Source organism: Furipterus horrens, unplaced genomic scaffold, assembly GCF_987537825.1.
Source record: "Furipterus horrens unplaced genomic scaffold, mFurHor1.1.pri manual_scaffold_9, whole genome shotgun sequence".
Lineage (NCBI taxonomy): Eukaryota > Metazoa > Chordata > Mammalia > Chiroptera > Furipteridae > Furipterus > Furipterus horrens.
Genome location: NW_028327179.1, coordinates 94,653,169 through 94,679,845, shown reverse-complemented (window position 1 = coordinate 94,679,845; position 26,677 = coordinate 94,653,169). Strand labels below are relative to the sequence as shown.

Genomic DNA, 26,677 nt, shown 5'->3' with positions numbered 1-26,677 from the left:
AGAAGGAGGACATCACCCCCCTTTTCATTTCCATCCTGGTTTGAGGAGAGATCTTCTAAGGGAGAGGAAAGGGAAATCCTTCATGCTTTACCTGAGGTGAATTCATGGCTCCAGGTTTGCCACCCCAAGCCTGTGGCGGTTCACACGCACATTCCTCGGTCTCGCTGCCACAGGTGTGGGTTCAGTTCACTTCCACTCGAGCATTGCAAAGGTTCTCGTGGAGTCGGGGGTGTGCCCAGTGAAAGGTGGGGGCTTTTTAATTGTCCATAGACCTCTATACCTGCTTTGCAAAAATTATGGAGTAACTATTTTTAAAACTTATTTTTGAATTGATTAAAATAAAAAGACATTTATTTTCAGTCAAATGGATGATGTCTCCCCCTTGTCCCTTAATCCTCGATGTTTGCTTGACTTTTTTTTTTTTTTTTTTTTTTAATTCTTCCCCAAACCCACTTCTTGATACTTTGGTTCTCTTTCCTGCTCAGGTCCCTTCATTTGTACTTTGGAATTTTTCTCATGTAAATTTGTACAATGGAAAATATTGTTCAGTTTGGATAGAAAGCATGAAGAATTAAATAAAAAAGATAGCTGAAACTCAGATTGAAGAAATTTATTTCTGTGTAAAGTTATTTAAAAACTCTGTATTATATAAAAGGCAAAAAAGTTCTATGTACTTGATGTGAATATGCGAATACTGCTATAATAAAGATTGACTGCATGGAGAAGTCTTCAACATTATTTTTCCAGCACCCTCACGTTCAGTAACAGAAATAGGGTATCAACAGCCAGTTCTTCCAGATGGGGGAGGGCGTGAGAACTATACGTTTTGTTTCACACTCGTAACGCCCATGACTGCTTGGTGGGTAGAAGTTACTTACAGAAGAAATAGTCTGAAAGTGAGCTGTCAAGCCAGATGCATGTTACACTGTACTGGCCACACTGTTGTCGTGATGACGGCAGTCTTTTTGTCCCATCTTTTTGTCCCATGTTGGTGATGACCCTTAAGTATTTCGAATCTGGGACCTGACTGGTCCCCTCCAGGAGCTCAGGTGAAGTGTATGCTATAATGGAGCCATTTAAGGGGTATGTCTGGAGCTTTCAAGCTTCCTTGACACAGCTTCCAATATGTTTTTTGTAGGAACATAGAATGTGTACACACACACATTATTTGAAACTATGCACTCGTTTTTTTACTTCATTTTTTAAAAAATCCTGGCTACCCCAAAAAGTTGATTTTGCATATTTGGAGTCAATACCTGATGTCTGAAAGATACCTAGAGTATATTCAAGCTATGTCACATTACTGGGCAAAGTTTTCAGGAGTAAAGCAACCACTGCCGTTGAGAACAACAGAAACAGAAAAGTCTTCAGAATGGCATGCATTTGAGGTATCTGGTTTCTGGTCTTCATGCCCCTCCAAATAATCATAAAATGCTGCCCAGACTTCAAAGAATTTTCTCTGAACTGCAGTTTTCTCATCTGAAAAGTGTGATTCTGTAATATAAATGTCTTAGAAACTCATTTTCTAAATAACCATACGTGATTACAATTGTGGCCTTATTTTTAAAGAATATGTCATCCGATGAGGTTTTCCTTAAGTTAACCCAGCTTTGTGAATGCTTCAACTACTGTGATAAAATCCTATTATAAAGAACCCTACCACACCAGCTTTTCTGAAACTTCACCAGAAGCTGTGATAATTGGACCTACTGTCTGGATTAGCGAGTTCTCCTAGATGCAGTAGGTACTGGAGCGGAAAAGCATTCTTACTGATAATCTGGTCCGAGTCTCCTCACCTCCGTTACTGCATATAAAGCCCGAGGATGACTTGCCGAGGCTCACAGAGCCAGGACTGAAGTCAGGACTCTTGTTCCCAAGGTCAGTACTTGGTGTTTTCTATCATGTTGCTGTGGTCATGATGCCTGTCAAGAAATTCGGACAGAAGTGGGTGTTGATGTCACGAGTTTGTGGCTCATGGGCAGGCATCCTCCACTTGCCCCTGCTGTCTTTATTAGGCAAGCCACCGCTTGTGTAGGTGCCAAAAGACAAAGGCCCAGCTGCGGAGGCAGGTCAGCAGCAGGCCAAGCAGCCTCCCCTTCCTCCACTGCACACTGTTCCGATGACCCCTGATGAGACAGGAGGCAGGCCACCAGGTCAGCCTCTTCTACAGAACAGTTCTAGGGGTGAGCGGAGCCAAGGTCACTTCTGTGCCTTTCTGTACTATGCACACCACAGGTGTTCCTTATGCAGTACCTCCCATCTCCATTGATTAGCTAACCCTGTATGTTATTTACTCTCAAGTTCCCACAGGAAACTAAGCTACACACGGGTTAAAATGTGACACCTGATCTTCTCTGGTGCCATCAATAACTCCTTCACCACCTGCCTTTCCACTGATGAAGGTATATCTCTCCACCCACCAGGTACACCCTAAAACTTAACCTTGAATGCACCCTTAGCTCCTCGTTTGGAAGAGAGACATCCTAAATGTCTGGTTGTAGGCAGAGGAGGGGTGGCGCTGAATCTGCTGGGATGTCTGGTTACAGCTGAATCCACATGAAGGCTTTTCTATAAAATCAAACTGGGATGCAGGGGTCACTATAAACTTAGCTTAGACCCAGTGATATAGAAATCAGTGACTTCCACTTGAGAGTACTTCCTTCATGCCAGACACAATTCTAAGGGTTTTTCATGCTAACCCATTTAATCTATTTGTCCATGTAGAAATGAGGAAACTGACAGATCAAATAACCTGGCCAAACTCACAGCTAGTAAATGGTAGAGCTGTGAGTCAGATCCACAAGCTTGCCTCCAAGGCCTGGTTTCTTCAAACTCTGCCAGTTTTTCAAGCTGCAGGCTGAGGCCCATTAATAAGTAGTAAAATCAATCTCTGACCCTCTTTTTTTTTTTTTTTTTTGTATATAGAATAAGAGAAAACAGCACATCACAGGTAAGAACTGTTTCATAAAACTTGGATTATTTATATGTGTGTGTGTAATTGCTATTTTAGGTCATAATGTAAAATCAGGGGTGGGTCATGAGGCGGGAGGGACATATAAGGGGGATAAATGGTAATGGAAGAAGTTAAAAAAAGAAGTCCCGAACAAGGTTTACACTATGCCGTATTAATTCTGAGATAAGCTGACTTAACCTCGGGCCAGACAGCCAGGATTTGAACCTCAGCTCTAACGCTGTATGAGCTTGGACAAGTTACCTAACCCATCTATGGCTCAACCTCCTCACCTACAATATAGAATGTGAGGATTTAAGTTAACACATTTAAGTTTTCGCTGTTATTTAACTACATGTAGCCATCCAAATGGATTAAGCATCTCTTTCGGACCCGCTCCCACTTACGTATTTCCCATCAGCTGTCATGGCCTTTGAGAAAAGCCTGGGGACGACTTCCGCATCAGCTCAAACTGGTCTCCCGGCCCCCGTTACGGACAAGAAGACCCAGTGGGTGAAGGCCCCTCTGGCTGAATTTAGGAGACTGCTGTTTTATTAGTTATCTTCTACTTCGAGTCAGGCCATTTTGATTGGCTTCAAAGGAAAAGAGCTGACATTATCCCACTTGAGTTAACTGTTGAAATTTCCCCCAAATTTTATCGACACAGCAGGGCAAGGGGCAACAAAAATGGGAACTGAAAAGTACGGAGATCGGATGGTCTTTTAGCCTAAACGCTTACCAGCTGAGACAGCTCACTCTTGCACAGGTGAGGAAACACCAAACCAAGGGGAGTGTGGCCAGCGCCCGGGCAACAGGTACAGGGCTGCTGCAGCTGACAGTGGGGGAGGGGGAGGCTGGCTGCTCCCCTTGCTTCAGCTTTGTTTCGATGCCCACTGACCACTGAGCACTGGAGAGGGTGTGCAAACTAAGGGCTAGGATCGCTTATCCAGTCACAAGCCCGCCCACCCGTTCAGGGCCTGCCGGCTCCTCACTGCATTGCACATAAATGCAGCCGTGACCTATTAACCTCACCTGCCCCCAACCTCGCCTCACCTGCTGGATCCCCACTGGACTCCCTGTTCCTTAAACATGCAGACTTCGGTCCCACCCCAGACACTGGTTCTTGCTGTTCCTTGTCCCTACAGCACTTGCGCCTTAAACCTTCACAAAACTGGTTCCTCCTACAAGTTCAGATTTCAGGTCAAATGCTGTCCCCACCCATCTCCAGCACATCGCCCAGCGTCACTTCCTTCATAGCACTTGGTCACCTTTGTCTTTTTTCCCTTCCCTATAATGGAAGCTCCCTGGGAACAGAATCTTCCCTGTCTTGTTTAGCATTGTATTCCCAGTGCCTAGGTGGTCAAAAACCTAAATTAAAAATATGGATAGGTCCTGGCTGATGTGGCTCAGTAGATTGAGCTCTGGCCTACAAACCAAAGGGTGGCAGGTTCGATCCCCAGTCAGGGGCCAGGTCCCCACTTGAGGGCGCGTGAAAGGCAACCACACGTTGATGTTTCTCTCCCTCTCTTTCTCCCTCCCTTTCCCTCTCTCTAAAAATATTTTTTTAAATACATGAATAGTTATGTTTCCAGGCAAGTGATTAAGCCACTCTATCCTACAGGTTTTTACCTATGGATAGAGGAAAATCCTATCCTACCCACTCTCAAAATTGTGATGCTACCGGCAACTATAAAGTACTTTGAAACAACTTTGAGAAAAAGAATATCCATTTCACCCTTGTGTCCCATTCCTCCAGCCCTAAGAATTCCTAGTTACAAGTGTCATGAGTTCCACAGATGGCCACTGAACACAGTGCCCAGCCCACAAAAGATACATAAACACAATAGCCTGCCCTGACCTCTAACCTTTGTACACTCAAGGCAACAAGACACCAGCAGTAGAGAAATGGCAAGTTTTCACATTAGCTCTCAACACATGTATGACTAAGACATTGGCTAGAGAAGAAGGCAGTATGACACTAGCTAAGTATGGGGTCAGACTTAATGTCATCACCCATCAGTGTGTCACCCCAAGCAAGTTACCAAGTCATCCTCCTAAGCCTTGTGTCCTCATTGATGAAAGGAGCTAATAGCCACCAATGCCATGGGGCCCCTATGCAGTTGACACAGGAAATAATCCAAAGAGTGTGGTTGTCATCAGAAACACCCATAACTCAATTCCTCATTCTCAACGAAAACACTTTATTTTACCACTTCAATATACAATGTGAATTGGAGTCCATAATTTCTTGAACTTCTCACCTGGCTCCTGCAGAAAAACAGAAATGGAAAGCTTTAAGTACTTTAATTTTCAATAATTCTGTTCATTCAATTATTCAAGCATCCACTCAGCACTAATCATGTGAGTAGCCCTGCAGAGGACGGAAGGCAAATCGCCTTGCTCTCTCAACGGGCTCAGTCTAGTTGTTAAAACGAAATGTCACTGACTGTGTGTGGGGATGCTGGGACTCCTGTGAGAGGGCAGGAAGACACTGCTGCAGCAGACACGTGAACTGCCGGGGAGCAGAGGCCTGGGGACATACAAGCTGTCGAACAGCTGGAACTGCTTGCCCTTTGGTGACATTTCCCCCACCCTCCTCCTCCCTACATACCCCAAAACTGCAATTTTAATGTCAATAAGCTACTTCTAATAAAAATTATAGAGGCTGTACTAATAATATAATTTAATAGGAACATTCAACTATCATTTAATGCTTCCTATCCTTTAAAACAATTTCCAAGGCATTCTGAATGATGGCAATTAAACTACAATGATTAATTTAAAAACATGTTAAATGAGAACGTCTTAACCTCTGAGGGGTTGGAGGGCAAGGAACATCGCCTAGTACCTTCCCTTTGAAAAAAGAAAAACTTCCTGACCTGGAAAATGAAAGGGTCCTAACCTTCTACTGTTTAAAGAGCTCATTTCCATGCAAATCCATATCATAGGATTCCCATATGCTGGAACTTTCCACGTAAATGCTAGCAGTAAAGCACTGTAGTATTTTTGCAACTACAAACATACACTGTCTTGTCCACCCCTGTAATCTATGTAGAGCTGATACTTAAAAGCCTTTGATGGATAAATGGGACCCTAAATTGTAACATAACTTAAGAAAAGAATTTTTTAAAAATCTACAATGAAAAGGAAAATGGGACCCAATGGGGGGCGGGGGGGGTGCAGTGCAGCAAATGTGAAAATACTAAATTCAGAAATGAGACATAAGATATAGTTCTTTGTTCTTCATACTGTTAGAAAAAAAAAAATGCCTTCAAGACCATCATAGGTACAAAGTCAAAACAGTGTTACTGACAATAAGTAAACACAACTTAAAAAAATAGAAATTTGGGGCATACCCACTTGTAAAGAGTTGAGTCTACATTTTCAGTCTTCATCATCAGGAGGGATACCTAATTCTTCATCCGTCCACTGGGAAGGATCTGGATATGGAAAGTGACCCTGGTGACATAATAAAAAAAAAAGTCAAGAATCTATACTCCAAAAAAAAAAAAAAAAAAAAAAAAGAATCTATACTCCACACAATTACATTTAAAAAGAAATTTTGAAAGCGAAGAAAGTAACATGCACAGCCCTTAACATGCCCCAGGAACAAATCCCACCACTTCAGTCGATGGCCCAACTGTTCTTCAATCTGTTCAATATAAGCTGTGGCCTGAATTTTAAGAGCCTGCCCATTCTGAAGCCGCCAGCCTGAGCCAGAGTTTGACTGTGTTTGTGATGGAGGACGGGGGGATGGAGGCACCAGATTTCAAAGACACCCCACATCTCAACAATATCTTGAAGCCCTAGCACAACATAACACATGTGTCAAACTGTCCTGCCATTCTTGCCAGGAGATCTCAGACCGTTGGGTGGACGCGCTCCTGTTCAACCCCGATCTAGGGCGCATCCGGCCGCACCAGCGTCTCACGCCGGAGAGCGCCATGTGCTCCTGAGCGCTCGTCCATGGTGAGATGGGGTCCGTGTGCTACCAGTGCCGACAGCAGGCAGCTGTTCACTCGGCAGCGGGAGGCACACGTTCCAAGAGAAATGGGGTGTTAATCAACCTGATGCTTCTGAAACTTATTTCACATTTTTTCCTACCCTAAAATCAAAACCAAATTCACTACAGTTCCAAGTATTCTGCATCAGCAAGCATGGATTTCAGTGGCCTAACGGTGTCATTTCCTAATGAACAGGGTCTGCAAAAGCGGTAAAAACTCCCCTCCTTCGAACAAATGAGCCCCATCTACCCCACTCCAATCTGGCGGCCTCGGGCCTCCAGACAGACAAGATGACAGTCACTGCTTAGAGAATTTAAGTGTGAAACTAAACCTCCTGATGAACCGCTGGTGCAGACGGTAAAAAAGAACTGGTTTTTAGTCTCCCTGCAAATATAGCAAACACATATTTGTGCTTTGGGGCCACTGTTAAGTAAAAAAAGGGTCACCTGAACACAAGCCCTGCGATACGACAACACTTGATCTGACAACCGAGACGGCTACTAAGTGACTAACTGGCAGGCAGTGTGCACAGTGTGGAGACGCGACAAAGGGACAGTTCACGTCCCGGGCAGGACAGCACGAGATTTTATCTCACTACTCAGAATGGGGCACAATTTAAAACTTAGAAATTATTTATTTCTGGAATTTTCCATTTAATATTTTCAGATCACTGTTGACCCAGGTAATTAAAGCCACAGACAGAAAAACTAAAACTAAAACAAGCTAAGCCATTCTCCCCACCCACAAAGAGGAGGACGTGCCCTGCACTTACCAGCACAGCATCGGAGTCGTGCCAGAAGCGCCAGAGAATCCAGAACCACATGGTCGCACTGAAGAACTCGCCCTGGATCACCTGGGACCTGGTGAGCTGGGGGAACTGCCTGTATCGGGGCTGGATGTGCACACCGCCACCAGCACTGGGAGACAGACGGAACACGGTAAGCAGCCTGCTGCATCTCCAAAGATTCAGTCGTCCAAAACTCGGAGTTACGTCCAGAAACGAAAGCCAGCATCTCTCCTCTCCTCCGTGAAATACAGGATGATAGCGCTCCAAGAGCCCTCCAAATATTCATCTTTCATAAAGCTCACTTTAAACTTGTATGGCAGCAAAAACGGGCCTGAATTGACAAGAGGCTAATTATGATTTTCTTGCACCAGAAATATGAATGTGTTGATAATGAGGCACTGGTCCCAAGAGTTTTGGTTAAAGGACTGTGAACCTCTATAGCAAGTAGTCACTAGCTTATCCAGAAAAATAAGCAAATTAATTTTGTTCTATCTTAGCCATCTATTTCAAAGGTAAATTATGTCCTCTGCTCTGCTATAATCTTTATTAGAAGACGACTCTCTGGGGAAAAAAATGCTGTAACAATAGGCTGCTTCTTTGATAGGTTTCAGATGCATCCTTTGAGCTTATTAAGACTTGACAATTAGAGTTCAAACCCACTCTCCACATTTCATTATTGCTAGAGTGACACGTTATCAGAAATATGACTTGAAATAAGTGGGTGTCCCGAACCAGGATTTTTAAGTGTCAAGTTTAAACACAAAAATGCACCATTAACGCTCGGTGGAAGTTCCATTTTTAAAGCATAAACCAAATCATATTACTTTGAGGCTTAAAAGTCTGGATCCCTTCTCCTCCCATTTGCCTCGTCACCTGCAAGTCCTTCCCTAATCTGGCCCCGCTGGTCTCTCCGACCCCACTGCACCCCTCTCCCCCCGCCCACCCACTGCAGCCTCCAGGCTGGCTGGCTGGCCTGTCAGCGGCACGCAGAGCCTGCACGTGCCGTCTCCTTGGCGGACAGGCTCTTCCTGGCATCTTTGCTCGGTTGACTTCTCATCACTCAGGTCCTGGTTCAACTCAGAGCCCCAGGCCTGCCGTCCTGCATCATCCTGCACACAGTAACCCATCCACCCCCATCCCTCGCACTCTAGGTTAATCCCCCACTTTATTTTCTTCCTGTCGCTTAATAGCAGCTAAACAAGTTTTCCTTTTCTGCTTGTTTACGTCCTCTCTCCAGAATAGAAGTCCCATTGTCTTTCCTGTTTTCTGCTCTACCCCCAGCACCTAGGAAGGATCCTGGAATCTAGAAGATGCTCCATCAATAGTTACTCAATTATCACTCACACTGTGAAATCAGCGTGTGTTATCCAAGTACCAAGACCTCAGTGAAGAGGAGCAGCACCAGGGTCCCCATGCAGGGTCAAGGGCTCTCCACTGCTGTCTGCCCAGGTCACCTGGGCCTTCTCCTTCCCACCCCACACCTATCCCAGCTCCATATGCTTAGTAAAAATGTGACGTTCGCCAAGTCACTCGTTTAATTTCCGAGTCTCAGTTCCCCCACAACAGCAGTTAAGTGATACTTGGATGGTCCTTACTATGCACATGCAACTGCCCTAAAACACTTCAGACTACTGTAATTCATTTAATTCTGTGGAAGTCAACGTTATTATCCCCATTGCATAGGTGAGAAAACTGAGGCATGAGGAGATCAAGAAACGCCCCAGGTCACCCAGCTGCTGTGGCAGGCACTGTCCTGCACCGCCTCCTGGTCAAGGACAGAGGATGATCTGAGGGGCCTCCAGCACTACGAAGGTACTATTTTCAGGGCTGCTCTTCCTGACTCTCTGCACTACCAGCTCGTTCCTGGCAGGTGTGCCCTCCCTTGGCACCCCACCGCTAAGCTCTCCAGTCGGCTGGCTTTTGGGGCTCCGTATCTTACCAGGTGACTCTTCTGTTCACTCCCTCCAATGCTGGTGTTGCAAGAGTGAACCCTAAAGTAAAACACGGACTCTAGGAGGCAATGCTGTGTCAATGTAGGTTCATCCTTTGTGACAAAGGTACCACTGCGATGGGAGATGCTGACAATGGAAGAGGTGACCCATGCGGTGGGGCGGAGAGGGGGGGGGCGAGATATGGCAAAGCTCTGCACCTTCCGTTCAATTTTGCCATGAACCTAAAACTGCTCTGAACAATAAATTATTTTTTAAAAGAAAAATTCTGATATCGCCCAAACATCCACTTTGGCTCCCTCCTCTCCCGCCCTTCCACGTTGTCTGGGTGATCGCCTCCACTCGCGTGCCTTAGAGAACTAACTCTCCAGCCCTCGGCCAGGCAGATTTTTTAGAATTAAAATTTGGCCACAGGACATCTGATTGAAACCTCTCAGCGACGGCTGTCGCCTGTGCTAGTCTTCAGCCAGGCATCAGGACCCTGCACGGTCCAGTCCCTCTGCCCTAAGGTGCCAGCCTCACCTCTGCCACTCGGCCTAGACCGCCCTCGCTTCCCCAACTCCTGCTCTCGCTTCCAGATAAGCTTCAGCCTGTGTCCCCATCCACCTGTGAGTTTCTGGAGGGCAGAATCCCCCCGGTGCACAGATGTGTCATCACCTCCCCCCATACACAGTGTTTAGTGTCAACCAGGTGGACAGCGTCCCCGCTCGCCCACTGTAACCAGCTCCCCCGGGACCCGGCGTGGCGGAGCAGGAGGAAGGCACCGCCCCACGCGCGGTCGGACTACAAGTCCCAGCATGCCTTGGGGCGAGGGTCGCCGCAGCACCCGGATCCGCCCCCGGCAGCCAGTGTCAAGGTGAGTACGTCCCAGAGGTTAGCGCTTTCCGTTAGAAGCCGCCGAAACCCCCACCCTGGACCGACACTCACTGACGGACTCCGTTTCCAGACGCCCGCGCGCGGAGGCCGCTGAAAAGGCTGCCTCCGCCGCGAACGAAAGGCGCCAGCCGCGTCACAGCCGACATGCCAGCCCGAGTCCGGACAGCCGCCCCAGACTGCACCGCTGCGTGTACGTCACTTCCCACCCCCCAGCGCCCCGCCCCTGACGTCAGCGCGTCACCGCCTCCCCCCCCACGCCAATGGGCCCGAGGGTGACGTCTGAGAGGGAGGGATGCAGCGGTTCCCACTCAGATGAGGGTCTCAGTCCCTGCTTTGGGGAGGGCCGCGCGCAAGGAGGGACCCGGCGCGTTACGGTTAGAGCGTGAGGAGGCGCGCTCCGAAATGCGAACGGCGTAGTCGGGCTTCGGCGTTGCTGAGCGAGCGCTCTGACACGCTCGGCTGGCGGAGGCGCGCGCTTTCCCGGGGATGGACGTGCGGGTCCTCGCGGAGGGAGGGCCCCCCCGCCCCCGCGGGCCCTCTTTGTTACGCGTGTGCTAAGAACTTCCAACAGAGGCGGATCTCGCTTCCCCCTACCGGTGCTGATCTATAAACGGTGCTTTCCCATCTTTACCTGCCACTCTGCCCGCTCCTCCCGAATTAACTGCCTTCCGGACCCTCTTCGGTTGCCAGATCCTTTGTGAACCCCTGGTCCTTCCCAGAGCTAGTTCTCGACCTCTGCTCTCCTGCAAGGGGCTCACAGCGACACCTTTGTCTTGTTTTACTGCTGTTCTGCAAACTGCAGCCTGACCACCGGGCAGACAGTGGTTGCCAAATGTCAGTGCACGGACGGGCTGGTGGCATCAAAGGCACCCGAGCAGCCCGACGTCACATGATTGATTAAGTCTGGAGTGGGGCCAAGGAGTCTGCATTTTAGCACAGCCTCCAGTCTAGGCACTGCTCCCAATTCCTTGATCCTGAGCCAGCCCTGGATTCTTGGCTTTTGTCTCCTTAATATTGCCTTCTGTTAAATCCTGATGGACTCCAAGCTTCCCCAAATTCTTAGGGCCTCCACTTACTGGCTGTGGTTTCCTTAAGCACCTCCAGCTGTAACCGCCTGCGAGCCTAACCTTGGCGATTTCAATTTGAAATGGGACCCTTGCTAAGCACCGAAGACCTCAAGTTCAGAGTCACAAGCAGGAAAAATAGGGTACTTGTGGAGAGACATGCAGGCCCGAATTTAGGAATTTCAGTGTATTTGAATATAACTAATACCTCTCCTGGACAAAGCCATGTGCCCTCTTACAGGAAACCTCTCTCCTAGAGTTAGGCCCATATAAAGCTTATGATTGTGGAGCTGCCCCGTTCCCTTTACCCAGGCTGGTGTGGTTCAGCGGATTGAGCGCCGGCCTGCAAACCACAGGGTCGCCGGTTTGATTCCCAGTCACAGCACATGCCTGGGTTGCAGGCCAGGTCCCCAGTTGGGGGCCTGTGAGAGGCAACCACACATCGATGTTTCTCTCCCTCTCTTTCTTGCTCTCTTCCTCTCTATAAAAATAAACTCTTAAGGGAAAAAAAAGTGAATGCAGAAATAGTGGAATAACAAATCACTGTTTTTCTCTCTAAAGTCAATGTTTTTAAAAAATTTTTTTAAAGTAGACAGAGCTGATTCTGCTGTCCCTAATATATCAGCCACATTAATTGTTGCTTTTTTCGCCTTGTGATAAAATTTAGCAAGAAGTCAGCAAAAATATTTGAAAGTATAAAGAAGGTAACTTGAAATACAGTGATATTCGCCCTAAGGGTATATTGTGCCTCTAGATATTTGCTAGTGCAAATTTACAAATAAATCATGTATATGTACATAAATATACTTGACTTTTTACCAATAAGGGTACATTTAAAAATTGGAAGTCATGGGTCTACAGGATTCTGTGACATCTTATAACCTAATTATCAGCGTCCAGGAGGACCCACCTGATGAGGGAGGACTGAGGGTGAAGGAGCAAGAACAAGAAGAAAACAAAATAACTAAGTTTATTAGTCCTCTTCCACAGAACCTCTTCCCTAAAATAGAGTCTCCCACCAGGCCCAGCTCCTACAGCTGAATGGCTAGGACCCTTCCGTCCCTTTACTTCCCCAAATAACCCAAAGCTGCTTAAGCAGATGCCTGAAGCCAAATCAGAGTGAAAGGCAATGGTCTGCCCTCCACACATCCCTATCTGTAAATATTCAAGCTGCCCCAGGAGAGGCCTTGGGGAGGGAGCGGCCTTCAGTTCTGAGACCGAGGTCACTCGCCCACGGCCACAGTCAGGGAGACGACACTAGTCCTTGCAGCAGGAAGGGCTTTGCTGCCTCCAGGATGTCCAGTTTGGGGTCCAGCGAGCGGCCAAGCCCCTCTAGCACCATGATGGCGAACACAATGGAGGCAAAGTTGCTCTCCAGCTTTACCTGAAACAGAAAATAAGTGGTTCTTCCCAAAGCCCGTTGATACAGCGTTCTGGATAACCATGTTGCTGTCTGCTCTCGGCTTCCTGTTCCCGCCCATGTGATTTTCACTGTCCAGTTAACATCCTTTTCCCTGTCCCATCATTTTCCCCACCATGTCATCTACTCACCCAGCCTCCCACCTACTAGTATTACTAAGGAAAAATGGGGGGGATGTGATATGTACTTCTTTAGGGGTGTGTGTAAGTGTGTGTGTATTTATATACAGTGTATATATGACTTAAAAATAATAAAATTAGTATCTCAGAGATATATCAGAAATTATAACTAAGTAAGGGCCATTCTTCAGACCAGCCAACTTTGACTCTTAATTCTATGTTATGATCCTTGATAAATGGCTGCCTTTTCTGTGTGGTATTTCATTATTGGATTCCAGAACCTCAAGAGAAACAAGGGGAAAGGCAATCTTCAGACAAGAATCTTCGCTTCCCAGCCCTTAACTCTTATACCCTTCGCTGGCTGGCAGCCCAAGACCACACTCCGTCACAAGGAGACAAAGGCCAAGGTGAAGAACTGTGGGACCACCTCCCTCCAAGGGACAGGGGACAGGAGGCAGTGGCCAGGGCAGTTGTGCCGGGGCCTCTGAACACACCAGGACAAGAGGCACCTCCTCCTGGGCCACCCCCAACCCCAGGACTTGTCACCACACAGGAAAGAGCTGTCTAGGATGACTGAGCTAAACACCAAGCATCATTAATGTGAACCGAGGAGGGAAAAGGCACGAGAGCTTTAGTTAGACTGCTTTGACATTTGTAAATCCGTTTTCCACAGCTCAGTATCATAGATGCTTAGATGGCATAGTCTGACAGAGACACAGACTGACAGAGTGGCAATAGCGTGCTATACCTAGTTAGTACCCAGAAACAGCACTCTTCCTGCTAATGAACTGGTACGGAGAATGCTCTCAAAACCAAGATCTCATATAAGAGGAGGACTTTTCACCACCCTGTGGCCACCCACCAGTCTCCCCAGAGCCTTCCCCTGAGCCTGACCAGAGTACAGAAGCTCAGCTCTGCCTGGGACCTCACCTTGTGAGTCATCAGTAACTTAAAGACATTCGAGAGAAGGCTGGAAACTTGAAGCTGGAAAAGAGAACAAAGCTGACTGCAGACGAAGTGTGGAGCCTCCCGTGTCTGTCTGTCTGTCTCTCTCAGACACACACACACCCGTGAGTGGAAAGGGACTGACAGACTCCGGAAGGTCTGCACACAGACTCCTATCTCAAGTGTTAGGAGCCTGAGTTCAAAGACTCCTTCCAGGAACAGGCCTGGAGTTCCCACTCCCCGTGTCTGTGTCTGGCCGCGGCACATACAAAATAAGGAAGATCGGCAGCTCCTCACTGCAGTGGCCACTGCTTGCTCTGACTTGGTCCTGCTAGTGTAGACCATGAACTTGGGGAGAAAAGAGCCAGGTTTCCCAGAACTGAGTGTAAAATACAAATTGGACTCTGGCTCGGGTCTCAGTGAAGGATGTGAACATGAGGCATGTCCTTGGGCCGCTCAGAGACCTCAGCTGTCTCTCCCTACAAGCTCGGCTGAGCTCTAAAACAGAAGAAGCCCCACGGCAGCTCCACCCCAGGCAGGGAGGGGTGCGACACTGTAAGTGTCAGTGCCCCAGCAGCTCCCCTGGAGAACCTGGCCGAGGACCACTGTCGAGAGCCAGAGAATTCAGTGGCCTCCTCCCACCGGGGAGATGTGGGCAGAGGAAAGGTTTGTTCTTTATCTGCCTTAAAACTCAAACCCCCTCGAGACTGCTCCCCATTCAAAGGTCTCCCTTCAACTTGGGGTTTGTTCGGTCCAAGGGCAAGAGCAGGCGCCTGCCCCTCGAGTGGCCTGCTCACCTTCTCCAGGGTGATGGTGTTCTTCCTGGCCTGGGTCACCAGCGTGGCCATCTCAGCCTTGAATCGCTCCACATCCCTGCACTCATTGGCCCGAGCGTGATGCAGGATGAGCTCAGCCACTCTCTGGCCCTGGAGGAGGCAAAAGAGAAACATGGTAGAGTCAGGAGGGCACGAAACTGGATACTGTGCCCAGACTTCTTCATATCCTACTTGTTTCCACCTAATTCTTCTACTACCCTGCCTTGGGCCACCGCTGACCAACCAGCCTGGCCTCAGAGCCACCAGGACCTGCCACCAGGCTGGACCAGCCATGCTGTCATCGCGGGCTCCCCCCAACCCCAGCAGAATTCCCTCCTCACAGCTGGCCCTGGCCTCTGTGCTCAGCCTTGGCACTCCTCCGCCCCGGACACCCTCTCCCAAAGCCTCCACGCTCTCCCAACCACCCATCTGCCCGGGTGGTTACTGCTAATGCCTCTCACTGCCACAGCTGTCCCTCCTCGGGCCGTGACCTTCTTCTTCCATCCACACCTGTGCAGGGGAACGTGCCCCACCCTGCCTGCCACTGCAGCCCAGGGGCCACTTGAAACTGGCTCAGGCTCCAGCCTCTGTGCGCCCCCACCGGAAGCCTCCTAAGCAGGAGCTGGCCTTCCTAGTGCGCACCTAGCTGCTTGCCGAAGGAGGGGAGGAACTACCGCTCTAACTACACAATGGCGTTTGGGGAGGAGGCATTTCTTCCCACCCCAAACCGAGCGCTGCTTGGACCTGGCCTCAGTCACAGGCACCAGCGCATCCTAAAGACCCGTGACGTTTCTGTCAGGAGCGCCCTTGGAGAACACGGGCATTTACCGGAATGATGAAGGCAGAGGAGCCCTGACGTTCTCAAGAGCCTAAAAGGTTTGGGCCCAGCTCCCGAGGGCCCCGTGGGTCTCACCTGCCCCATCACCACAGCCATGAAAACTGCCCGGAAGTTCCTCAGGTCGGCGGCCTGCAGCTCGGCCACGATGCCAGCATCCAGGAGCACCAGGCGCAGCGGGCACCGCGCAGGCATCACAGACACCGCCAGGGCGTCACAGGCATCAGCCTGCTGCAGGTGTGCCTCCTGGCCGTCGGAGAGACCGTCGGCACCCTGGACCAGGATGTTCCCGGGGTGAAGGTCTGCGTGGACAAAGTTGTCCACAAATATCTGGAAAGAGAGCAGCACTCTTCAAGGCTCATCAGTCCTCGCCACCCCAGCACCACCAGGCCATGCGCAGGATGCGCTCCCCAGGTGACAGCATGTTCCCAGTGATGAACGGCAGAGGAGTGGGCCTGTGACAGAGCCTCAGTGTTGGATGTCATCAGTTCAGAATTTGTACAGAGACGGGCCAGGTGGGTTTTCAGGAGAAAAGTTATTTTCAAAGAGCATTAAAAAAGATTATGGCTGGTATGGTTCAGTGGATTGAGTGCAAGCCTGTGAACCAAAGGGTCGCTGGTTCAATTCCCAGTCAGGGCACATGCCTGCGTTGCAGGCCAGGTCCCCAGTTGGGGACATGCAAGAGGCAACCACACATTGATGTTTCTCTCCCTCTCTTTCTCCCTCCCTCCCCCTTACTCTAAAAATAAATAAATAAAATCATTTTTAAAAAAAGATTATAGGAAACATGAAAAATGGAAGACCACACCGCATTTTAAGACTTATTTTTACTCTATGATTCGAGCAGTTACTATTCAAACTAAAATAATTATCTACTCATTGTTTAAAGATCTTCCCCAAACCTCTCCACCCTTAAGCTGCACAGAACTTCCTTTCTTTCAAATATTTCATAAATCAGACTTCGCCTCCATTACCTCCGTGTGTTCACACAGTGACGTTTAACAGTGAAACTGACAACCACCCCTGGCACCCAGAATTGGGTAGGCAGGGAGAAATGGCTTTGAACCTGCCAAGCAGGAAAGAAAGCCCCAGGGACTGACAGACAGGAAGGCAGGCGTGAGTTGTGGAACAGAAATATGTGTCCCGTGAAAGGTCATCTTTCTATATCACCAGCATCTTTCTATATGGGGAAGGAGAGACCTGGTGCAAATCAGCTGCCTCTGGAGAGGCTCCCAGGAGACTCCTCCTGGCCCACACAGAGCGCAGAGCCCTTCCTCCTGGATGCAGGCCACAGAGACCCCCCCGCCCCAAGTCCAGAGCCTGGCTTTGCTAGACATAGAGGGTGCTGAAAATCCCGGGAACTGGGGAAGCTGGGCCTTGTACCTGACCCTGATCACAAACCTCCTGGCACCTTATTGTCAGCTGATCCCCTTGGGTCCTGCACCCCCATCCTTGATTTCAGGAGCTAGAAACACCCGATGATCTCCCCACTCCTGGGTGCTGTTTACTGGGCTTCTACCCCTGCTTCCCTACTGCGACCTCCCCTCCCCAGCAGTGCCCCTTGGAGCCCTGTTACTGCAGACAAAGTCCTCTGCCCACTGAGCTTCCACTGCACTGACAAGTGGAATCCTGGCTCTCCCTCAACAGCCTCACTTCCCCATGAGTCCCTTGGGTGGGGGCTGCTGACCCTCCACACCCCTGGAGCCTGGGCCTGGGGATGGAGTCAGGGCGGCCTGAGCCCTCTCTGCAGGAGGGCTTACAGCCTCCGTCCTGCTGTCTCCTCACACCACATCACCATCCTGCTCACCTGGGCCCCCACAGCTCCACCTGTCACATCCAGTCTTTCCTCCCACTCTCAGTCCACACATCTGGTGTTTTCTTGCCCTGATTCTGCACCCTCCAGACCAGAGCACTCGTCCTGCCTATCCAGCCTAGACCCTGCCATCATCCCTCAACCACTCTCTTCTGTGCCAACCACCAGGAAGACCTCAGACCCTAGATGATACTTTGCTCCTGCATGTGAGTTGCTAACAGAGCTGAGTTGCTACCATCACTACCAAAGACACCGATAACTGACCTAACTTAGGGCTCACTATGTCTTTTTCTGAGTGTCAATCCATTTAACCATTGTCAGGCCGTCCTCTCATGGGTGACACCTAGACTTGCTTCACATCCCAGCTGAGATGGAGCCACTTCCTGAATAAATCCCTGGGCTAGGACAGGCCCCTCTTAAATGACCCTTTGGTACCTGTACTTACCTTACATATGGCTGGTCTTCCCAGTAAATGGTAGTTCTGTGAACATTGTAATCATGTCTATTTTGCTCACTACTGTAAAGCCAGCACTGCCTGGCACATAGCAAATGCTCAGAAAATACTTTCTGAACGAATGAATGAAGTAGCATGTAACATACGACTTTGTCTTAGGTTGTTTGCCAATAACTTGGGCAGGCCCTTCCCTTGCAAGGTGGTGGAGCGCAAGCCACTGAGAACGTGCTTAACAGAGAGCTGTGGAATGAACGGGCGTCTTGGTAGGTCCAGCTCTTCCTGGAGTAGACTCTGCGCTTGGCTTGCCCTCCACCCAGGGTAGCTGGGCAGTGTCCCCGCCATTTCCCCACATGCAGTCTGGCCACTTGCTGGGCCTGAGCGTCCCCTCCTGGCCCATGAGCTCACCATCTTCAGGAGCATGTTGATCCCCAGCCGAGCAATCTTCCTCTTCAAGTCGACGGGAATCCCTGCCTGCTGGTAGCTGGACACCGGCACGCTCTCCTTGAAGATCAGGGAGGGAACAGCTTTACCCTGGACGGCCCTGGTCCTCATCCCTACGGGACACGTGGCCTTCCCGTCCATTGGGAAGTGACCCAAAGATTTTCTCCTTTCTTAGAACCCCTATGGGTCTGTCAGGCCCACAACTTGATTTTAACCTATGTACATCTCCCTTCTATAAGACTTTGCAAAGGAAAGCAAGTCCCAGAGGTTTATTAGAGAGGCAACCCACTGACTCTGCCTCCCACAGCTAAGGATGTTGCAGTGTGGTGGGAAGAGACAGAAACAGGTCCCAGAGAGCTAGTTTCTGGTCAAGAATCAGCCAAGAGAGACATGAATAAGTTCTGTGACCTTGAGCAAGAAAATGGGGGGAAAAGGTGGGGGGAAGAGAGAGGGGAGCTAGTAAATAAGTATTTTTTATAGGTTAGTTATGTAATTGTCAGAGCAGCCCACTGCGATCTTGTTATCCCCAATCAACAAATAAAAGAACTGAAGCCCAGAGGGTTTAAGTAAGCTGCTCAAGGTCACATAGCTAGTCACTTTGGGAGGTGGCAACACTTCCCTGGATCTCCTATTACCATCTTCGCAAAGGAGCCTGGCCAGAAGACGGCTAAGGCCAGGGGCATGACAAAACACTTGTGGAGCACTTTCTCTGTGCAAACTCTAGTTGAGGGCATTTGGCGTTCAATGTGTCACTGACTCCTGGGACAACCGTATGAGGCTGGAACAGTGGCCTGCTGTCATATGTGAGGAAACTAAAGTCACCCAGCAGTCTGAGGCCGCGCCCAGGCTCTCAGCCACCTCGCTGAGCTGCTGCTGACCCTCACACAGGTCCGGGACTCCTCTCACGGGGAATCACATGCTCTCTCCGCCTTTGTCTTTTCAGACCAAAGCCTTCAGGCGAAGCAGAGATGGCCCAGCTGAGACGGAAAGGCACAGCCGGGCAAGTTCTGACTCTTACTTCGTATGTCTCCACCAAAACATCCGTGGTGACAAAGGGATGCAGAGGGGTGGGGAATCGGACGGAGTTCACGTTCAGGAAGTTGCACTGGAAGTGTTCCAGGTTCCGAGCTTCGTAGCGCAGGTCGATCTACAGGGGAACGGAGAGAAAAGACGAGCGGGTAGTTGGGGCACAGGGATCGCAGCCTCTGAATTGCCGAAGAGCTAGCAAGTCACCAGAGTCCCCACCTTCTCCCCCTGCTCCTCCGGCCCAGCTCCCCAGGAGACATGGGGCCCCGAACCTCCCCATGAGCCCCTCTAAGCTACAACAGCAGACATGCTCGCACTAGCTGGGCTTCCCTGCTTCTCCTTCTCTGTCCACCTCGTTCACACCAGCCCACAGATCCCCCATCGCCCAGGGTGCAGCTCTGTGGCCTCCCCAGGCACTGCCCTCACTAGCCCACCCTCCCACCCTTTCCTTTGATCATGGTTCACTCCCACCCACTCTGCCCCCCCTCGCCCCCCCCACCCCCTTCGCTGACACTGTTCTCCCCAAACCCACTAAGCCTTTCGCTCCCAGGCTCAAGCCCTGCCCCATTTTTGTCCTAATTAACTCTACGGGCTCATTCTTCCTGAACTGCTCTTCTCTTCCTCTCCTGGCTTCTGCCCCTGCCTTTCAACTGCTCTGTCTGGGTCTGGTCTCCTGGCCATTCCTCCTCGGGGGCCCCACAGACTCTGAGGTCTCTCAGCTCCTGACCTTCACGGGCTCTTGCGCTCCCTCTCCAGGCCCTAGCACCTCCTGATGACAGAACCTTGACCTCCAGTTCAGTCCTGCTCTAGCAGTCTCTGACTTATATTCATGTACATCTAGACCAGTGGTTCTCAACCTGTGGGTCGCAACCCTTTTGGGGGTCGAATGACCCTTTCACAGGGGTCGCCTAGGACCATCGGAAAACACATATTGGTTATTGGAATAGAGGCTTTCTCTGTTTTCATTGTCTTTTATTATCAAAGCTACACTACTCCATAGCATAAAGCAAAGATTTGCAAACACTAAAACATATCCCTTGGACTTAAAACCTTATATCCAAGGACCTAAATGAAGACTTGGCATACTGCTTCTAAAAGTCTGCCAATTTCTGCACCACCAGCAGGAAGTCAGGGCAGATGCCTGCTTGGAGCCATGACGGCCCCCAAAGTGTGTTTACCAAGTCTGGCTACTTAAACAGGTGTCCCAGGGTCCTGGACACAGAGGGGGTCCTTGTCTGCTCAAAAGCCCTGGAAACAAAGCAAAACAAGGCGCAGTATGTGACTTCGCTGATCATTCCTGTCACCCTGGAGTTCAGCCTTTGATTGTGGCACTTAAGAGATAACACTGTATGTTCAGCCAGAACGATTTCAGTTTCCTCCCAGGCACCAAGAAGACTGTGTTTCCCAAACCCCCTTGCAGGGCCCCTGTGATTAAAGCCGACCTGTGGACCAGGAAGAAGTGATGTTCGTCTCTCGCAGGCCTGGCCACAAAATCTCTCACATGGTCCTCCATCGCTTTTCTCCCAAGTCCACCCTGACCCTACATGACATGTTTTGAAGATGGCAGTGCCAAATTGGGAGGAAATCAGGTGCCTGAATAACTGTGGAGTACAGCTTCTTCTCTCTCCTTCATTTCACCTGCACAGAACTTTGATATAAGCGATAACCTTGTTGCATTAAGCTACTGAGATTTGGGTGTTCTTTATTATATCCACTAGTGTTACCTACCCTGACCTACTGGGAAATACCCATTCATTCATTCATTCTTTCGGCATTTATTTAACAGCTTCTAAAGGCAAGAACTCTGTTTGATGCGATTTGTAACTGAGGGAAGGAGAACTCACCTGTTGAACCATGAGCTTCTCAAATTCCTCCACTATCTCAGGAAAGCTAAGCCACTTGATTCCTGGCAAAAGTGCAAGGACTCGGCTGCCCATCTTCATAAGCAGCAGGTCCATCTGCACCTGAGGGAGCAGACCAGGGTGCAACACCTGCCAGGAAGAGGAGCAGTGAGACAGAGGAGAGATCGGGAAGGCGCATCTGTTCCCCTCGCCAGGACTGGCTCCCACCATCAAAGAAGAGCCAGCTGGCTTCTCCTCAGAGCAAAGGGGAAGTGGTCCCCACACCTGGGACGCTCTTGCCTCCCTCACTCCCACGTGCTTACCCTGCGGAGATGCTGTCAGCATCTCCTCTGCCCTGCACTTAGCTTTCCTGGGAAGAATAGATGGGCTTTTTGTTCCCAAATACAGTAAGTTTAGATCAGTGGCTCCCAAAGAGTACCTAAAAGTCATCACTGGGAGCTTGGTAAAAACACGGGAGGGTTTTCTTCCAAGCAGTAAAAGAGAGCATCGGGAGGACCTGCTACCTCTGTCTGCCAGACCCCCTGGGTTGTGCTGAATGGGGATGGAAAATGTGGGGACAGGAAATGATGGAGCCCAGGCAGAGGTGACAGGACATGGGGGAGAAGAAAGCCACTTCTGGAAGAACAAACACGGCCATCTTGGGCTCGCCGCAGCACCTCTAACGGAGTCTGATTTATCCTGACCCCAGAGCAGCAGGTAAGCAGGCTGGTGGTTCCTCTGCCCACAGAGGCAGCGAACTCCAAAACCTCTTTTTTCCCCTTGTACCAGACCATTCACACCACCTCTCCCTGAAGCCAAGAAATAGGGTGGCTTGCCCATCACAGGCACTCAGATAAGGGCCAAGCCAGCACAAGTCAATGGAAGGCAATGTGGGGTGATTTGCAAAGGAGGGGTTCCTGATCTAGGATAGCTCCGTGGGGGTCAGTGAGGTTTCAGAGATGGGACGGGCCCGCTGAACACGTCAGAGCACTTACTTTCACTGCCACGGGGATGAGGTGACGTGGTGCAGGTGCGTGCGCAGGTGCCGAAGCTTGAGGCCCTACTGCACCCAATCCAACCAGGTCGGTTTTAGGGAGAAGCAGCCTTTCTAGAAATGACTGGTCAGCAAGACTTCCTGGAGACCACCACCCCTTCCCCAGGTGTCCAAAGAGCTGTGTCAGCCCTGCAGTGGCCCCGGCTTCTGAAGAAGGCTGCAGCCTGTAGGCCTTGGCCATTCTCTGGATGCTGTCCTTTTCCAGGAAGACAGGATTGGCACGTGCTTTGTACACCTGGGCCACGCAGCCCGAACCCACAGGCTCCTGCTTCTCGAAGCAGAGCACCTTCCCCCAGTGCTCCCCAAATGCCCGCTGCAGGGCGTGCTCAGTGTGAGCCCAGGGGTGCGGGCTCACCCGGACATGCAGCTTGGAGAACTGAGCACAGAACGCCTCCGAGAAGAGATCACGCCGGGTGCTGGCCCACTGGCCCAGTTTGATGTACGTTGGGCCTGAGGTTTCGGTGGCTTTCAGAAGCAAGTGGAGCCAGACGCTGGAGATGCTGGGAGCCAGGTAGGTGAGAGGGTAGAGGAGAAGGAGGGGGAAGAATTTCACCAAGAGAGCTCCAGCCCGGAGCCCGATCCGGAGGTGCAGAAGGAGGCAGCTTAGCCACCCATCTTGGGAGACTCTTTCCAGAGGCCCATTTTCAGCCAGGTCACTCCAGCTGGCCCTTGGCTGACACACGTTCTCAGGGGGGCCCTCACCAGTGTCCACAGAGACTGAGACAAGTTTGGGCAAAGTGCCAAGCAGAAGCCAACAGAGCCTGGAATTTCTAGGGCATCCAGAGGGTCTTACAAGACTGAGTTCCTTTCTGAGATCACAACTTCTTAGATACGACAAGCAGACCCTGACAGCGAAGCGCCAGGGAGCCACCATCGTCTCCCAGAGGCCCACAGCCTGGCTGCCTGCCCTCCGCTTAAAGGGCACCTACCTATGTTCACGCTTTTGGCAAGGCTCGCATGAGTCCAGGACCACAGCTCAGTATCCACTCAAAAGCGGGGCAGCTGCCTAATCCTACGAAGCTCATGTGCAGTCTACGCCCAGTCCTGCTCCTGGTCCTGCCCCTCGCCGGCTGCACTACCCCTTCGGCAGCGCAAACCTGCCCCGCCTTGCGCTCGGGAGGGAACGGCCCATCCGTCCCTCCTGGATCCACGCTCCACTCCGCCTTGGCCCAAGGTCTGGGGTTGCTCTGGGGCCTTCGAAGGCCTGAGACCTGAGACCGGCTGCGCCCACGGGGGCGTTCAGAACTGTATCCACTGTGAGGACACGGGGCGGGTGGGGGTGGGCAGCCCAGACGCAAAGCCAGGCCCGGGGCGAGGACGCGACCTGAGCGAGGTGCCCGTGCGGATGGAAACAGATCCGAGCCGCCGCGAGGTCACCGCGCGTGCCAGGGCCAGCACGCGATCACCCGTGTGGCCGGGCACCGCCGAGGGCCGGAGTGCGGAGGGGTGGACGGGCGTGGAGTCGGGTCGGGTTGAAGGTGCTGCAGAAAGGGTCGACGCGCAGAGGCTTGTGGAGGGCCGGGGCGCCAAGGGCGGGAGAGCGGAGGGTCGGGGTGCGAGGGCTTGGGAGTTGCGTGCGGACAGCTGGGGATCCGAGCGCCGAGAGCGGGGAGAGGGTGCAGAATGCCGAGGATCGGCCCCGAGAGCTGGAAGAAGATGCGGAAAGCCGAGGTTCCGGCGCCCGGAGCTGGGAGGGGGTGCGAAGGGCGGGCTCGCGCGCAGAGGCCCAGCGGTCCGCGTCTTCCGGGAGCGCCCCGCCCGCCAGCGGTGGCCCGGCCCCTTAAAGCGGACGCGCACGGGCACAGCTGAGGCTCACCTGAACCTAGGGTCCGGGTCCTAGCTATAGATTTAACACAAAACGCGAACGCACGCTCCGCGCTCCCCCCTTTCCACTGACATCTTTGTAGCTTTCCTTACAAAGGGCGTGGAAACCCTGAAGTTGGCGACGAATTGCAAGCCGGTTGTGAACACCGACAGGGTTTCAGTCGAGTGGGATGAGGGGGCGGGGAGTCCCAGGCTGCACTGACTTGGGGAACGTGTCTGGACCTTGGGGAACAGCTGCTGAAAGGCCACGTTCATCCATTCAACTGGTACATCTTGAGCCCCATAAGTACTTCTAAATCTGAATGTGATGTTTATCAAGGCTCAATAATACAATATGTGTTGAGCTAGATACACTTGCTGGAAGTGTGGCTGTCACCCCGCCGCCCTCAGGAGTGCCCCAAAATGTGGGGACCCAGGCAATGATACAGACAGGGATGGGGAGTAGGTTTTGGCTACTCTTGGGTTGTTAACTAATAATCTATTTCCGGTTTCCACAAGATGCTGCAGACCCCTTTGCTGTTCACAAGGCAGAAGCCTCCCTGCCACCACTGGCTTCAAATATGACCAGCTATTAATTAACCCCTTCTCAACCTCCTGCTGATTTATTTACCCACTTGGTCCCAAAGGTGTGTGGAATATTGTATATAACTGTGGTTCACCAACCGGCTTATTGAGGACCAGAGGCCCTGGGTTCTAGGTCACTGAACAGAAGGGGGCAATGCGGCTGCAGGCAAGTCTCTCAGGGCCTCTGTTTCTCCTTAAGTTAACTGCAGAAGTGAGTCTGACTAAAGCTGTACAAGTCCTCTAGATTTACATTTATGATTCTGGTGGTGTTGGTGGCATTGGGGATGGCAGTGATGAAATGGTGGTGGTGAAGGTAGAGCACCTCAAAGAGTTGTAGTTACCCAAGTAGATGAAGTCGAGGGATTCCTGGGGCCCATGTGTATGTCCATCAGGAGAATGATGTCATACGTATTAAGCCACCATGGACAAACAGTTATATCAAAATGAACCCTAAATCAAGATTTGTAAGAGCAGCCTTTAAAAATTGCAGATGGTGATTTGCAGCCAAGCTGCTTCTCACATGAGTAACTTTATGCAATCTGATTCAGGATTAGTAACAGCAAGAACATATTCAGAATGATTAAAGAATTAAGAGGCTGAATATACAGACACTGGCCAGACCATGTATGACAACAGAACTCTGGCCCACAGCCTCTGCAGCAGTGGGCCTAGAACAGTCAGGCCTTGGCCACCTTCTCTAATTTTCTTCCCCACTTGCAGCTCAGGACCCAACCATAGAAAGTCAAGTGTCCTCTGCAAACCAGTCACACAATGTGCCCCGGCCTCCAGCTTCCCTGTGCCACCAGCCTGCAATGAGGGCACACCTGAGGCCTTTTGTTCCCTCTATAAACCTTTCCCACTAGCATTTCAGTCTTCACATGTACTCAAGCATCTGACAAATACAAGTGATGGTGGCTGACTCCCTTGCTATAGAAAGAGATGAATAAATAGCCTCTGTTTGTTTTCATTTGGGTGTTCTTCGTTTTGTTCTGTTTTTTCCATAAAATTGCCACACCAGCTGATTATTGTTAATAATTTCTGGTTTTTGGAATAGTTTCCGATTCCAGGGACTGTTCCTGCAGGGGTTGTTAACTCTAGTACCACTAGGTGGCACCATTCACTTGTGAAGTGCACCGAACGCTTCCTCTTGGTTCCCAGACCTGGCTGAGAAATGGGTGGGCGGGGAAAGATGCGAAGGCCCACCTGGCTGCCAATGTTACAAATGACAGGTGATTTTAACATCTCTCATGTAACATTGTTACATAGCAGATGCCACGCAGGGCAAGTACTTGTTCAAGGTATTGGGGAAGGAGGTGGGGACAGGGAATTGGCCAGCTCTGGGATTCCCTACCTCTGTCCTTCTGACATTTGGGGCAGGATGATTCTTCATTGTGTATGAGGAGGGTGGATAAGGGGAAACGGAAGTTGTCCTGTGCACGGTAGGATGTTTAGCAGCATCTCTGGCATCTACTCACTGGATGCCAGAAACACCCCCCTTTCCCAGTTGTGACTTTGAAATGTCCTTAAATGTTGTCAGATGTCTCCTGGGGAGCAACGTTGTCCCTAGGTGAGTATCACTGGGCTCCTTGTTGAGGACAGGTCTCTGCTGAGACCCTTCCAGCACCCTGACCCCCACACTTAATTCCTTTATACCCCCTTCATACGCCTGCCTCAGCCTCACCTTTTCCGTTCTCCTTGAACAAGCTCTACACTAGTGTGTCTCCATGGGGACTGAAGCTACCTGCACCCAAAACACCTGGGGTGCTTCTGAAACTGCAGACTCCTGGGACCCCCTGCATTAGGGTCCCTATGGGGAAGATTCAGATTCCCCATCCCCCAACAAGCCAAGGGGATTATCAAGCATATCAAAAGTTTGAGAAGCATGGACCCCACCCC

The 26,677-nt window shown here is 50.6% G+C and overlaps 2 protein-coding genes across 3 annotated transcripts; both read right to left on the bottom strand.

The window, feature by feature from the left end:
- Positions 1-5,131: 5,131 nt before the first annotated feature.
- NDUFB2 (NADH:ubiquinone oxidoreductase subunit B2) lies at positions 5,132-10,756 on the bottom strand. Of its 2 annotated transcripts, none has more exons than XM_090287591.1 (4): positions 10,618-10,756; positions 7,727-7,871; positions 6,307-6,409; positions 5,132-5,218 (listed from the first exon to the last, which is right to left on the bottom strand). In XM_090287591.1, the coding sequence occupies exons 1-3, from the start codon at positions 10,710-10,712 to the stop codon at positions 6,335-6,337; spliced, it is 315 nt and encodes a 104-aa protein (XP_090143717.1). In that variant the 5' UTR covers positions 10,713-10,756; the 3' UTR covers positions 5,132-5,218; positions 6,307-6,334. The 2 variants fall into 2 exon arrangements, with proteins under 2 accessions (XP_090143717.1, XP_090143716.1); XM_090287590.1 differs by having other exon boundaries at positions 6,311-6,409.
- Positions 10,757-12,581: 1,825 nt separating this feature from the next.
- On the bottom strand, positions 12,582-23,586 carry ADCK2 (aarF domain containing kinase 2). Its single transcript, XM_090287589.1, has 8 exons — positions 22,335-23,586; positions 21,343-21,489; positions 19,491-19,619; positions 18,437-18,532; positions 15,843-16,094; positions 14,912-15,040; positions 14,100-14,153; positions 12,582-13,014 (listed from the first exon to the last, which is right to left on the bottom strand). The coding sequence occupies exons 1-8, from the start codon at positions 23,265-23,267 to the stop codon at positions 12,874-12,876; spliced, it is 1,881 nt and encodes a 626-aa protein (XP_090143715.1). The 5' UTR covers positions 23,268-23,586; the 3' UTR covers positions 12,582-12,873.
- Between the last annotated feature and the right edge of the window lie 3,091 nt (positions 23,587-26,677).